Source organism: Oncorhynchus keta, chromosome 8 (genome assembly GCF_023373465.1).
Source record: "Oncorhynchus keta strain PuntledgeMale-10-30-2019 chromosome 8, Oket_V2, whole genome shotgun sequence".
NCBI classification, from domain to species: domain Eukaryota; kingdom Metazoa; phylum Chordata; class Actinopteri; order Salmoniformes; family Salmonidae; genus Oncorhynchus; species Oncorhynchus keta.
This window is the reverse complement of record NC_068428.1, coordinates 14,445,915-14,460,279: the sequence shown is the minus strand read 5'-3', so window position 1 is coordinate 14,460,279 and position 14,365 is coordinate 14,445,915. Positions and strand designations below refer to the sequence as shown.

At 43.9% G+C, this 14,365-nt stretch overlaps 1 protein-coding gene across 7 annotated transcripts in view; it reads right to left on the bottom strand.

Annotated features, from left to right (window-relative positions):
- The window catches only part of lama2 (laminin, alpha 2), a 148,982-nt gene that overhangs the window by 89,107 nt on the left and 45,510 nt on the right, over positions 1–14,365 (bottom strand). For all 7 annotated transcript variants that reach the window (XM_052523521.1, XM_052523523.1, XM_052523522.1 and 4 more), the window contains exon 13: positions 3,175–3,276. In XM_052523521.1, coding sequence (XP_052379481.1) covers positions 3,175–3,276 — 102 coding nt within the window. The remainder of the gene's footprint in view (positions 1–3,174; positions 3,277–14,365) is intronic.

Here is a 14,365-nt window from a genome sequence, read left to right as displayed (position 1 = left end):
ATTACGGCCATTGAAGTGTTAGCGATAAAAATCAGAACCAGTAATAACTTTGAGGGCCTAAAAATTAGGGATTAGAGACAAAATTACCAATTTACACAGATAATTCAAGTTTTCACTTGAGTCCTCAATCTTCAACCTTGAAGGGCCTTAATTGAGTGCCTGGAAAATTTCTCCCAGTTCCTCTGGACTAAAACCCAACTATGATAAGTGTTACGAATGGGTCTCTAAAAGATACAAACTTTTAACTGCCATGTGGTCTCCCGATTAAACGAGCAAATGGTGAAGTTGATGTGCTTGGTGTACATATCCCGTAAAAATGTTATGTTGTTGCAAATATTAACTTTGGTAGAAAACTTGGTAGAATAGATAGGATATTGAAACCTCCTTCTATCCCCCCTTAATGCTTTATATATATATATATTTAGGCTTTTTATTTTTTACTGGTAATTGCTGCTGTTGTATTATTTTTTTACCTGGGCATAAATCATAACATCTATCAATTTCACTTAAGGTCAAGAGGTTTGACAAGAGGTTTGATTTTTTTATGTCCCAATACCATGGCAACTGGTTTATGAACTGATGTACAAAACAACAGTTGACGCATCAATCCGTTCATTTCAATTTAAACCGTTATATAAAATTCTCATCACAAAAAGAGTGCTCAATAAATGGGGCATTGAACAGTCAGCCCTGTACAGACTGCAACGAAGAAACAGAATCAATAGATCATCTCTTTTGGTACTGCACTTCGGTAGCTCACGTTTGGAGTCAGGTTCAGGAGTAGATATTGAGTCATAATGTCTGTGTTCAGACGGACCTAGAAATTGTACAAATAGAGAGGCTCACGGCACTTTTGAGACATCGCACTAAAATAGAAGAACGTATTTCAAAGGAAATAGTAAATGGTGGTGTACTGGGAAGGATGGGGGGAGGAATTACTATTAGAGTGATTGGTTGATTTGACGATGCACTTGGAATCCAGTACAAATTGGAGGAGGCTATATGTAAAGTACCAGTCAAAAGTTTGGACACACCTACTCATTCCAGGGTTTTTCTTCGTTTTTACTATTTTCTACATCTAAACTATGAAAAACCAGATATGGAATCATGTAGTAACTAAAAAAGTGTTAAACATATTATAATAGATTTTAGATTTTTCAAAGTAGTCACCTTTTGTCTTGATGACATCTTTGCACTCTCTCGCTTCAGCTGGAATGCTTTTCCAACAGTTGAATGAGTTCCCACATATGCTGAGCACTTGTTGGCTACTTTTCCTTCACTCTGCGGTCCAACTCATCCCAAACCATCTCAATTGGGTTAAGGTCGGGTGATTGTGGAGGCCAGGTCATCTGATGCAGCACTCCATCACTCTCCTTCTTGGTCAAATAGCCCTTACACAGCCTGGAGGTGTGTTTTGGGTCATTGTCCCGTTGAAAAACAAATGATAGTCCCACTAAGCGCAAACCATGGGATGGGATGGCGTATCACTGCAGAATGCTGTGGTAGCCATGCTAGTTAAGTGTGCCTTGAATTTTAAATAAATCACTGACAGTGGCACCAGCAAAGCACCTCCTCTTCCATGATTCATGGTGGGAACCACACATGCAGAGATCATCCATTCACCTACTCTGCGTCTCACAAAGACACCAAAAATCGCAAAATTGGACTCATCAGACCAAAGGACAGATTTCCATGTTCATTGCTCGTGTTTCTTGGCCCAAGCAAGTCTCTTCTTATTATTGGTGTCCTTTAGTAGTGGTTTCTTTGCAGCAATTCAACAACGAAGGCCAGATTCATGCAGTCTCCTCTGAACAGTTGATGTTGAGATGTGTCTGCTACCTGAACTCAGTGAAGCATTCATTTCGGCTGCAATTTCGGAGGTGCGATTAACTCTAATGAACTTATCCTCTGCAGCAGAGGTAACTCTGGGTCTTCCTTTCCTATGGCGGTCCTCATGAGAGCCAGTTTCATCATAGTGCTTGATGGTTTTTGCGACTGCACTTACACTTACACAATCTTCTGGATTGACTGACCTTCATGTCTTAAAGTAATGATGTTTCTCTTTGCTTATTTGAGCAGTTCTTGCTATAATATGGACTTGGTCTTTTACCAAATAGGACTATCTTCTGTATACCACCCCTACCTTGTCACAACACAACTGATTGGCTCAAACGCATTAAGAAGGAAAGAAATTCCACAAATTAACTTTTAACTGGGCACACCTGTTAATTGAAATGCATTCCAGGTGACCAGGTATACCTCATGAAGCTGGTTGAGAGAATGGCAAGAGTGTGCAAAGCTGTCATCAAGGCAAAGGGTGGCTACTTTGATTTAATTTGTATTGATTTATATTTTGATCTATATTTTGATTTTTTTAACCCTTTTTTGGTTACATATGTGTTACTTCATAGTGTTGATGTCTTCACTATTATTCTACAACATAGAAAATAGTAAAGCTAAAGAAAAACCCTGGAATGAGTAGGTGTGTCCAAACTTTTTACTGGTACTGTATATACAGTATATATAATTTTTATGTTTTCCACTTGGTCCTCCAACCAGCGGTGGTGTTGGGAAATAAATAAAAAGGAGATCAGAAATGTGCAACTAATGTTATTTTATAGACTAAACTGTCTGTTAGTTTCATAGCTGATCTATCCTCATAATTATTATTTTTTAAAGATACCCTCTGTGAGAAAGATAGAGCTCTGCCATGGGGACCAGCAGGAATGTGTAAAACAACGCATATGGGACACAAAAGACTGCAGCACTACTAAGCTGAGCTCATTTCTGGAGGATCAGCTAATGACAGCCAGATGCTGTCAAACACTATGAGCCCACATGCACGCATACGCACACACACAGACATGCACACACACACAGACACACACACACAGACACGCACACACACAGATTATCCACAACACATTGCTTTGCGCCGAACCACTTTTTAAATGAAACCAGACATAGCATTCAGACATGTCTGGAGTGAACTTCAAAAAACGCTGAAAGGATCTTTGAAACTGAAAAGGGACATGTCACATGATCAGTCTAGACCAATCAGGTTGAACATTACTTGGAACAACATTCTCTATGGGAGCACTTGCTCTATGAAGGAGTTCGTGTTGGCACCTAACCTAACACATGTAATCGCATAATGAGGCTATTAGCACTTACCTCTATTATGACATTAGGAGAAGAGTTAACCCTGATGTCCTGGTCTTTCTCCCCTGCATCATATGAGACTGTATAGACAAGACTTCCTCCATAGGCTGGGAGCTGTAAACAAACAGAAGTCAACATTTTATGTACTGTGCACAGTGACAGTTTACACACCCCTTGCACAGCTTTCAAATTTTGTCACCGTAAAATAAATCACATTTTTTTTACTGTTCTACACAATCTGCTCCACATTTTCTAAATGAAAAAAAGTATTACAGAACATTTTCTGAATTAATTAAAGGAAGAAAACAAAGATGTCTTGATTGCGTATTTCTTCACACCCCAGAGTTAATACTTGGTGGAAGAACCTTTGGCAGCAATTTACAGCTGTGAATAATTTTGAATGAGATTATACCAAATCCCTTTATTTTCCAGTATTGTGGTGGCAGAATCATGTTATGGGTATGCTTGTCATTGGCAGGGACTGAGGAGTTTGTTAGGATGAAAATGAATCTGAAAGGAGCAAAGCCCATGTAAAAGTTAGAGGAAAACCCTCCTTAGACTTCTGCAAACCTAACCCTGGGATAAAGTTGTATTTCTCAGCTAGACAATTACACTTAATGTAATGCCAAAGACACACCAGAATGGCTTCTCAAAGGTGTTGAGTGTTCCTGAAAGGTCCAGTCTCAGTCCTGTTTAAATTTGCTTGAAAATCAGAGAAAGGGTTCGAATTTTGCTGTCCATCACTGATTCCCAACCAAATTTTACGAGCTTGAGCAATTTTGACAAAAACAATGGATATACTGTATGTTGTCGTAACAGTTGTGCAGTTTATAGAATCTTATTCCAAATTATTCACAGCTGTAATGGCTTCCAAAGGTGCTTACATCAAGTGAGTGGAGACTTATCTAATTATGATATTTTAGTTCTACAACTTTCTTTCACTTTGAATATGTGAAGTAGGTTTGTAGATACGTAGGAAAATGTGAAAAGGTTCAAGGGGGTGCAGACATTCGATAGGCCGTAAGAGTTGTGCAAGGTTTGTACACATTTTTTCAAAAGAATTCACAGCTGTAATGGCTGCCAAAGGTGCTTCCACCAAGTATTACCCCTGAGGTGGGGTGGCAGGGTAGACTAGTGGTTAGAGCGTTGGACTAGTAACCAGAAGGTTGCAAGTTCAAACCCCTGAGCTGACAAGGTATAATTGTGTCGTTCTGCCCCTGAACAGGCAGTTAACCTAACCCACTGTTCCTAGGCCATCATTGAAAATAAGAATTTGTTCTTAACTGACTTGCCTGGTTAAATAAAGGTTAAAAAAGGTGTGAATGCAATAAATACATCTTTATTTTTTATTAACTTGGATTTTTTTTTATTTAAATGATTTCACTTAGAAATGGGGAGTAGGTCGTGTAGATAGGTACGGAAAATAAAATTGTATTCTCTTGTGAAGATAGTGCAAGGGGTGTTCGTACAGTTGAAGTCAGAAGTTTACATACACCTTATCCAAATACATTTAAACTCAGTTTTTCACAATTCCTGACATTTAATCCAAGTAACAATCCCCTTTCTTAAGTCAGTTAGGATCACCACTTTATTTAAGAATGTGAAATGTCAGAATAATAGAGAGAATTATTTATTTCAGCTTTTATTTCTTTCATCACATTCCCAGTGGATCAGAAGTTTACATATACTTAATTTAGTATTTGGTAGCATTGCCTTTAAATTGCTTAACTTGGGTCAAATGTTTCGGGTAGCCTTCCACAAGCTTCTCACAATAAGTTGTGTGAATTTTGGCCCATTTTTCCTGACAGAGCTGGTGTAACTGAGTCAGGTTGCTCGCACACCCTTTTTCAGTTCTGCCGACACATTTTCTATAGAATTGAGGTCAGGGCTTTGTGATGGCCACTCCAATACCTTGACTTTGTTGTCCTTAAGCCTTTTTGCCACAACTTTGGAAGTATGCTTGGGCTCATTGTCCATTTGGAAGACCCATTTGCGACCAAGCTTTAACTTCCTGACTGATGTCTTGAGATGATGCTTCCCTATATCCACATAATTTTCCTCTCTAATGATGCCATTTATTTTGTGAAGTGCACCAGTCCCTCCTGCAGCAAAGCACCCCCATAACATGATGCTGCTACCCCCGTGCTCCACGGTTGGAATGGTGTTCTCCGGCTTGCAAGCCTCCCCCTTTCTCCTCCAAACATAACAATGGTCATTATGGCCAAACAGTTCTATTTTTGTTTCATCAGACCAGAGGACATTTCTCCAAAAAGTACGTTCTTGGTCCCCATGTGCAGTTGCAAACCGTAGTCTAGCTTTTTTATGTTGGTTTTGGAGCAGTGGCTTCTTCCTTGCAGAGCAGCCTTTCAGGTTATGTCGATATAGGACTAATTTTACTGTGGATACAGATACTTTTGTACCTGTTTCCTCCAGCATCTTCACAAGGTCCTTTGCTGTTGTTCTGGGATTGTTTTGCACTTTTCGCACCAAAGTACGTTCATCTCTAGGAGACAGAAGGCGTATCCTTCCTTGGTGGTATGACAGCTGCGTGGTCCCATGCTGTTTATACTTGCGTACTATTGTTTGAACAGATGACCGTGGTACCTTCAGGCGTTTGGAAACTGCTCCCAAGAATGAACCAGACTTGTGAAGGTCAACAACAAAAAACTTCTGAGGTCTTGGCTGATTTCCTTTGATTTTCCTATGATGTCAAGCAAAGAGGCATTGAGTTTGAAGGCAGGCTGTGAAATACATCCACAGGTACACCTCCAATTGACTCAAATGTTGTCAATTAGCAGAAGCTTCTAAAGCCATGACATAATTTTCTGGAATTTTCCAAGCTGTTTAAAGGCACAGTCAACTTAGTGTATGTAAACTTCTGACCCACTGGAATTGTGATATGGTGAATTATGAGTGAAATAATCTGTCTGTAAACAATTGTTGGAAAATGACTTATGTCATCCACAAAGTAGATGTCCTCACCGACTTGTCAAAACTATATTTTGTTAACAAGACATTTGTGGAGTGGTTGAAAAACACGTTTTAATGACTCCAACCTAAGTGTATGTAAAACGTCCGACTTCAACTGTATGTGTATAACGACTGTATATGATAACTTGCACTGTATAGAACAGAACGTCTTACCGCCATCAAATGCACTTTTACAGTTTAATAGCATGTAAAGACAAGGACCGAGATTAGGTCTGCATGCATAGTGAGGGTTATAGGAGTTATTGCTTTAGTACTTAGCATGGATATAATACTTAGCTAAAATGATCTAGAGTCCCCTTTAAAACCCAGTGAAGTGTGAAATGACCCAACACCACCAACAAATCTCCACTCCTCTTCGGTGACATTACGAGCTGTGTGTAATGATCGTTAAGGGACAGGTTTTTATAGCGGGACACACTACCCATGCCTGGCAGTAATACTGACGAGGCTGTACTAGACAAGACGCATTACAATCAGCTTTTAAACAAAGATCCTTAAAGATGGACACAGTTACAGGCACTGTGCTCTTGAAGATTAGGATGCCTAGTTTGCCACAGCCACAAGTGTGTTTTGTTCCAATGATGACTGCATTCCTAAAATGTAAGGCGTCTTGTCTGTACAGTTGAGCACACATTCTCGGATCCAGGACAGCCTAACCTCCTTTGTATTTGTGTATCTTTGTTTTTCTTTCTTTCTGCTTCATCCTCTCTCCTCTGGCTCCAGCTCTCCAAACAAAGCAGAGGTGTGTGTTGTGTTTTTCCTGCTAGAAAGGGGCCCTCTTATCTTGGTGTTATTGAGCTGCTCTCTTTTCCTCTCCTGGCCCCCTGCTGAGGCTGTAGCAGGGAGCTCGTGGGGCTTTGCTGTGTTGAATGAAAGGCCCTGTCGTTATCTGACCTGGGAGAACCTAAGACTAGACTGGACCTGGAGGGCAAACCACTTCCCACTCAGCACTTATCAGAGGGGCCCTGAGTTTTCCCTGACCAAGAGACCTGTATAGGATATAACTAGGGACCAGAGTTGTTCCTGGTTAGAAGCCTATGGGGCTTCCGAGTGGCGCAGCAGCCTAAGGCACTGCATCTCAGTGCTAGAGGCATCACTACAGGCCCTGGCTCAATTCCATGCTGTATCACAACTGGCTGTGATTGGGAGTCCCATAGGGCAGCGCACAATTGGCCCGGGTTAGGGTTTGGATGGGGTAGCCCGTCATTTTAAATAATTTGTTCTGAACTGACTTGCCTAGTTAAATAAATAAATAAAAGCACCATCAACACCCTGGTTAGAAGACCAGCCACAGCAGGGAGCTACATACACCCAGAGCTCACTTCAGCAGCACCAAAGCACAACATCTATTAATTTGTGTTGTCAAACCATTGGTTTTGGCATCGCTGATGTCTATCCATTTAGGATATAATTCATGCATAGCTGGGCAGACAACCAACAACAATATGAAATGTTACTATTGTACCTAAGCATGGGGTTTTGGAGAAGGTTTGAGCTAAAGCCTTATTTCACATAAATCACATTCACATTGAGAACACTTCATCCTCTGTGGAACAAAGGGGCTGGTCTATGAAGGTAAAGTGCATTGTGGGTGGGAGGAGCAAGGGAAATCAAACCTTTTGTTAAGGAGCAAAAGCATGCGTCAGCACACCACTCGTGGCAAAGTTATAATCCTCCTCTAAATAGCGTCAGAAACACACAACAGGACACACATCAATAAACCATCCATGTCGCAGTAGGATGTCTTTGTCTGGGACACATAACGAGCTCCTCAGATACAATCGTATATCTCACAATCCTACTGGAGCACAGTGGCTGATTCTGAACAACCATAGTAAATTGTATTTTGCGACACGAGGACAGATTGAGTTACAGGACAAATAAAGAGAGCGCTGCGAAGAGAGGACTTTGGGGTTCGGGTACACTTTCATACATCACAGGGGAGGCCGTGTTAAAACAGAGACCGAGAGACAGAGTTGCCAGCCATCCCACACCAAATATGCCCAGACAAAAGATGGAGCGAGAGAGCGGGAAAGACAAAAACAGAGGAGGGGGTAATCAGGGCCCATCTTTCAGGAAATGAACAACAGACCATCCAACCTTCCGCTGAGCTTCTGAAAACAAGAGTCGCACCGTGACCCCGGGAAGAGTCGCACCGTGACCCCGGGAACCCGTAGATCCTGACATCTGTTCCCCCATTACGAGCTCTGGCTCTGTTGACATTAATATCCAGGAGGCATCAATGTGTGTTTTCCCACCGGCCACCCACAGGAATGCTCTAAAGAGGGGGCTCTGCTCAGATCCTCTGACTGCCTCCAATATGGGGTCCTCTTTTGTTTGTGCATAGTGGGTGATGATCCAAAACTAGGGCTTGGAAACACGGACATCTGGGGAACACTTTAACTGGCCCCAATGAGACAGTCCAAAGTGAAAAGATCTGGGGCAGAGACTAAATGCTGACTCAAAAGCTACAAGAATTTCCCTACTTGCTTGTCCATCTGTAACCAATACCATTTGTTTGGGTTGCTGTGCTTTATGGAAACATTTCCGCCATGTTTTTCTAAAGTATTTGGGGTAGACATAGATCAGAAGAACTAAGCAATTTGACTAACACAGTTGGAGTATCATTAAAATAATTGGCAAGTACTGTATAAGCAAGCACACATCTTGTTTCTAAGCAACCCACACATTTATAATAGAGTTCTGTTCTAAAAAAAAAACTCTAAACAAACCCACAAACAAAAGACGATCCACTTATGAAAAAAGCTCCAGTATCTGCTGAATGAGCAGGCAGCTTTGAGGCTTCCTTGTTGCAGTTCATCAGACATTTAAGTGGCAGAGCCTGGAAATGGGTCCGTTTGTGCCCTGCAGCCTCTGCCCCTGCAGTGTGGAGGGAGTAGAGCGAGTGGAGGGACGACCACGGTGTGTTAGCCACAGCATGCAGTCTGGAGCTGCAGTCTGCTACAGGCTAGGAGTGGCTGAATATCCTCCTCTATACTGTCAAGTGGGACAGAGGAGCACAGTATAACAGTGTCTACTCAGAGCTCTGTTAGAATCCTATAGGTGGCGCTCTCTCAGTCTCTAGTCTATAGGTCCCCAGTCAAGACTACCTCGTACAGGGGGCCCAGCCCACAAATGAATCCCCCCCACATCACACACACAGTAAATAAATACATTCATATGGGTAAAACAATCATTGGCACCCACCCATGCATATTCTCTTGGGCACTCGGCGCTCCGTCGGCCTTGTCAATCTGAAGGCGAGGGGTAATGGCCCCCGCTCCTCACTGGGAGAAAGTGCTGAAGTGTGGACTCAGGCAAGCGCTACCGAGATGGGTTCATTTATCATCATAATAGTCTATTACCCATGATAGGTCACAACTCAGTGAAGAGGCAGCCGCAGTAATTGGTGCTATTCCTTTCACTTTGCTTGGCCAGGGGAGGCAAGGAGGCAGCCCTCGGCACAAGGGCAATAGTCAATCAACACGTGGAGATTTCTGTCTAAAAAAGTTAATTTGAGATTTGTTTGCAGGTTTATGGGTTTTATTGTCTCCTGTAAATGTGTCACCACATCCCCTGTTAAATGGAGAAGCAGGATATACGTGGTCAAGAATCAGTTCTAGAAGTTAAAGGAATAGGCAGCAATTAAGATGCATTTTTCCACTGATATGTCAAACAAGTGAATATACAGCTGTACACATTTCTTTTATGGGGGCTATATTTGTGTTTGGACCCAGATGCAGAGAAGCGACCAGACAAGGAATCAGTGGTTAAAGATAAACATAATACTTTACTGAGATACGGTAACCGTAGGATCACAGTACACTTGAAAAAACAACAAAAACCAAGTCTCTAAATAAATCACGCAGGAAGTGAACACACACGGTAAACAATTTGAGCTTCTGCAAAGTACCACATAAACACACCTCTCTTAACAGGGACACAATCATTAAATAATAAGACACACCTGAGTCCAATAAAAGTCTCTAGGGCGGTCTCTGTCGCCCTCTGGTGCCAGGAGGAACCATGACAGTATCCCCCCCTCTAGAAGCGGCTCCAGCCGCAGAGTCATGACGACCACCACGTAGTTGTTTGAAGTCTCTAACAAGACCCAGCCCAGGATGTCCCGGCAGGCACCCACGCCCGCTCCTCGGGACCGTAGCCCTCCCAGTCCACCAGGTACTGTAGGGTCCATCGGACCCGACAAGCATCCAACAGATGCCGGACCATGTAGGTCAGGCAGCCATCCACAAGTCAAGGGGGCGGAGGAGCAGGTGTGGGGGGAGAGCATGGACTGGTCCTTACCAGCTGGAGACGGAACCTGTTAAAAAACAGAGCCCACCTAGCCTGCGAGCGTTCAACCTCTTGGCTTCTTGAATGGAGACCAAATTCTTATGGTTCGTCCAGATCACGAAAGGATGAGGTGCCCCCTCCAAAAAGTGTCTCCACCCCTCAAGAGCCCACTTAACTGCCAAGAGCTCCTGGTTGCCTACATCGTAGTTGCGTTTCGCTGGCGAGAACAACTTGGAGAGAAAGGAAAATGGGTTCAGTTTCTTGTCCTCCTCGTTCCGCTGTGAAAGGACCACCCTTGCTCTGGTGTCCGAGGAATCCACCACCACCACAAAGGGACGAGTTGGATCAGGATGAACGAGGATGGGTCCAGAGGTGAAATGTACCTTGAGCTCCATGAATGCCCTGTCAGCCTTGGGGGTCCAGCAAAAACGGGTCTGGGACTTGCGGGTCAGGACCGTGAGAGGTGCCACCACACCAAAGTTGTGTATAAAACACCTGTAAAAATTGGCAAACCCGAGGAAAAGCTGGACCTGCTTGAGTGAGGTGGGACAGGGCCATATATGAACAACATCTGGTGCACAATATCTAAGGAAGTCTCAAGGTTTTTCTCGCCTGAGGTAGAGTATCTCATGATAAGCTGTAGACCAAACTATCTACCTACAGTTTTCATCAGTATTTTTCATAGGTGTCTACATACCACCACAGACCAATGCTGACACTAAAATCGTGCTCAATGAGCTGTATTCCGACCATAAGCGAACAGGAAAAAAGTGGTCAGATGAAGCAGATACTAAGCTACAGGACTGTTTTGCTAGCACACACTGGAATATGTTCAAGGATTCTTCCGATGGCATTGAAGAGTACACCACATCAGTCACGGGCTTTATCAATAAGTGCATTGAGGACGCCGTCCCCACAGTGACTGTACATACATACCCAAACCAGAAGCGATGGATTTGAACATTTGCACTGAGCTAAAGGGTAGAGCTGCCACTTTCAAGGAGTGGGACTCTAACCTGGAAGCTTATAAGAAATCCCGCTATGCCTCGGACGAACCATCAAACAGGCAAAGCATCAATACAGGACTAAGATTGAATCGTACTACACTGGCTCCGACGCCCGTCGGATGTGGCAGGTCTTGCAAACTATTACAGACTATGAAGGGAAGTGCAGCTGAGAGCTGCCCAGTGACATGAGCCTAACAGATCAGCTAAATAACTTCTATGCTCGCTTCAAGGCAAGTAACACTGAAACATGCATGAGAGCATCAGCTGTTCCGGACGACTGTGTGATCAAGCTCTCCGCAGCCGATGTGAGTAAGATCTTCAAACAGGTCAACATTCACAAGGCCGCAGGGCCAGACGGATTACCAGGATGTGTACTCCGAGCATGCGCTGACCAACTGGGAAGTGTCTTCACTGACATTTTCAACCTCTCCCTGTCTGAGTCTGTAATACCGACACATTTCAAGTAGACCACTATAGTCCCTGTACCCAAAAATACTAAGTTTACCTGCCTAAATGACATGTCTTTAGCCATTAAATACTTTGAGAGGCTGGTCAGGACTCACATCAACACCATTATCCCAGAAACCCTAGACACACTCCAATTTGCATACCGCCCCAACCGATCCACAGATGATGCAATCTCTATTTCACTCTACACTGCCCTTTCCCACATGGAGAAAAGGAACACCTATGTGAGAATGCTATTCATTGACTACAGCTCAGCGTTCAACACCATAATGCCCTCAAAGCTCATCAATAAGCTAAGGATCTTGGGACTAAACACCTCCCTCTGCAACTGGAATCTGGACTTCCTGACAGGCCGCTCCCAGGTGGTAAGGGTAGGTAACAACACATCCGCCACACTGATCCTCAACATGGGGGCCTCTCAGGTGTTGCGTGCTCAGTCCCCTCCTGTACTCCCTGTTCACTCATGACTGCATGACCAGGCACAACTCCAACACCATCAAGTTAGTTGATGACACAACATTGGTAGGCCTGATCACTGACAACGATGAGGCAACCTATAGGTAGGAGATCAGAGACCTGACCGTGTGGTGCAAGGACAACAACCTCTCCCTCAATGTGATCAAGACAAAGGAGATGATTGTGGACTACAGGAAAAGGAGGACCGAGCACGCCCCCATTCTCATTGATGGGCCTGTAGTGGAGCAGGTTGAGAGCTTCAAGTTCCTTGGCGTCCACATCACCAACAAACTAACATGGCCCAAGCACAGCAAGCCAGTCGTGAAGAGGGCACAACGAAACTTAATGCCCCACAGGAGACTGAAAAGATTTGACATGGGTCCTCAGATCCTCAAAAGACTTTACAGCTGCACCATCGGGAGCATCCTGACGGGTTGCATCACTGCCTGGTATGGCAACTGCTCGGCCTCTAATCGCAAGGTACTACAGAGGGTAGTGCGTACGGCCCAGTACATTACCAGGGCCAAGCTTCCTGTCATCCAGGACCTCTACACCAGGCGGCGTCAGAGGAAGGCCCTAAAAATTGTCAGACTCCAGCCACCCTAGTCACAGACTGTTCTCTCTGCTACAGCACGGCAAGCGGTACTGGAGCGCCAGTTCTAGGTCCAAAAGGCTCCTAAATAGCTTCTACCCCCAAACCACAAGACTCATGAACAGCTAATCAAATGGCTACCCCATCTGGTACGCTGCTGCTACTCTCTGTCATTATCTATGCATAGTCACTTCAATAACTCTACCTACATGTACATATTGCCTCAATTACCTCGACACCGGTGTTCCACGTACATTGACATTGACTCTGTACCGGTACCCCCTGTATATAGCCTCCACATTGACTCTGTACCGGTACCCCCTGTATATAGCCTCCACATTGACTCTGTACCGGTACCCCCTGTATATAGCCTCCACATTGACTCTGTACCGGTACCCCCTGTATATAGCCTCCACATTGACTCTGTACCGGTACCCCCTGTATATAGCCTCCACATTGACTCTGTGCGGTACCCCCTGTAAATAGCCTTTTTGATTCTGTATCCATTTTTTCTTTTTTTCTACCCCTGTATATAGCCTCCACATTGACTCTGTAAAGGTACCCCTGTATATAGCCTCCACATTGACTCTGTACCGGTACCCCTGTATATAGCCTCCACATTGACTCTGTACCAGAGTCGGCTTTCCCCTGTATATAGCCTCCACATTGACTCTGTACCGGCACCCCCTGTATATAGCCTCCACATTGACTCTGTACCGATGTCCCCTGTAAATAGCCTCCACATTGACTCTGCAAACTGGTGCCCCTATCATATAGCCTCCACATTGACTCTGTCACTAAAGCCCCTGTATATACCCTCCACATTGACTCTGTACCGGCACCCACTGTATATAGCCTCCACATTGACTCTGTCATCTACCCCTGTATATAGCCTCCACATTGACTCTGTACGATGGTACACCCTGTATATAGCCTCCACATTGACTCTGTCATCCCTAAAGCCCACCTGTATATAGCCTCCACATTGACTCTGTACCGGTACCCCCTGTATATAGCCTCCACATTGACTCTGTACTGGTACCCCCTGTATATAGCCTCCACATTGACTCTGTACCGGTACCCCCTGTATATAGCCTCCACATTGACTCTGTATTCCGGTACCCCTGTTTATAGTTTCCACATTGACTCTGTACCGGTATCCCCTGTATATAGCCTCTGATCATTGACTCTGTACCAGTGTACCCCCTGTATATAGCCTCCACATTGACTCTGTTTGCCCCTGTATATAGCCCCGCTATTGTCATTTTTTCTGCTGCTCTTAAATGATTTTTATTCTTATCTCTTTTTTCTTTTTTTCTTCTGCATTGTTGATAAAGGGCTTGTAATTAAGCCATTTCACTGTAAGGTCTACTACACCTGTTGTATTCGGCTCATG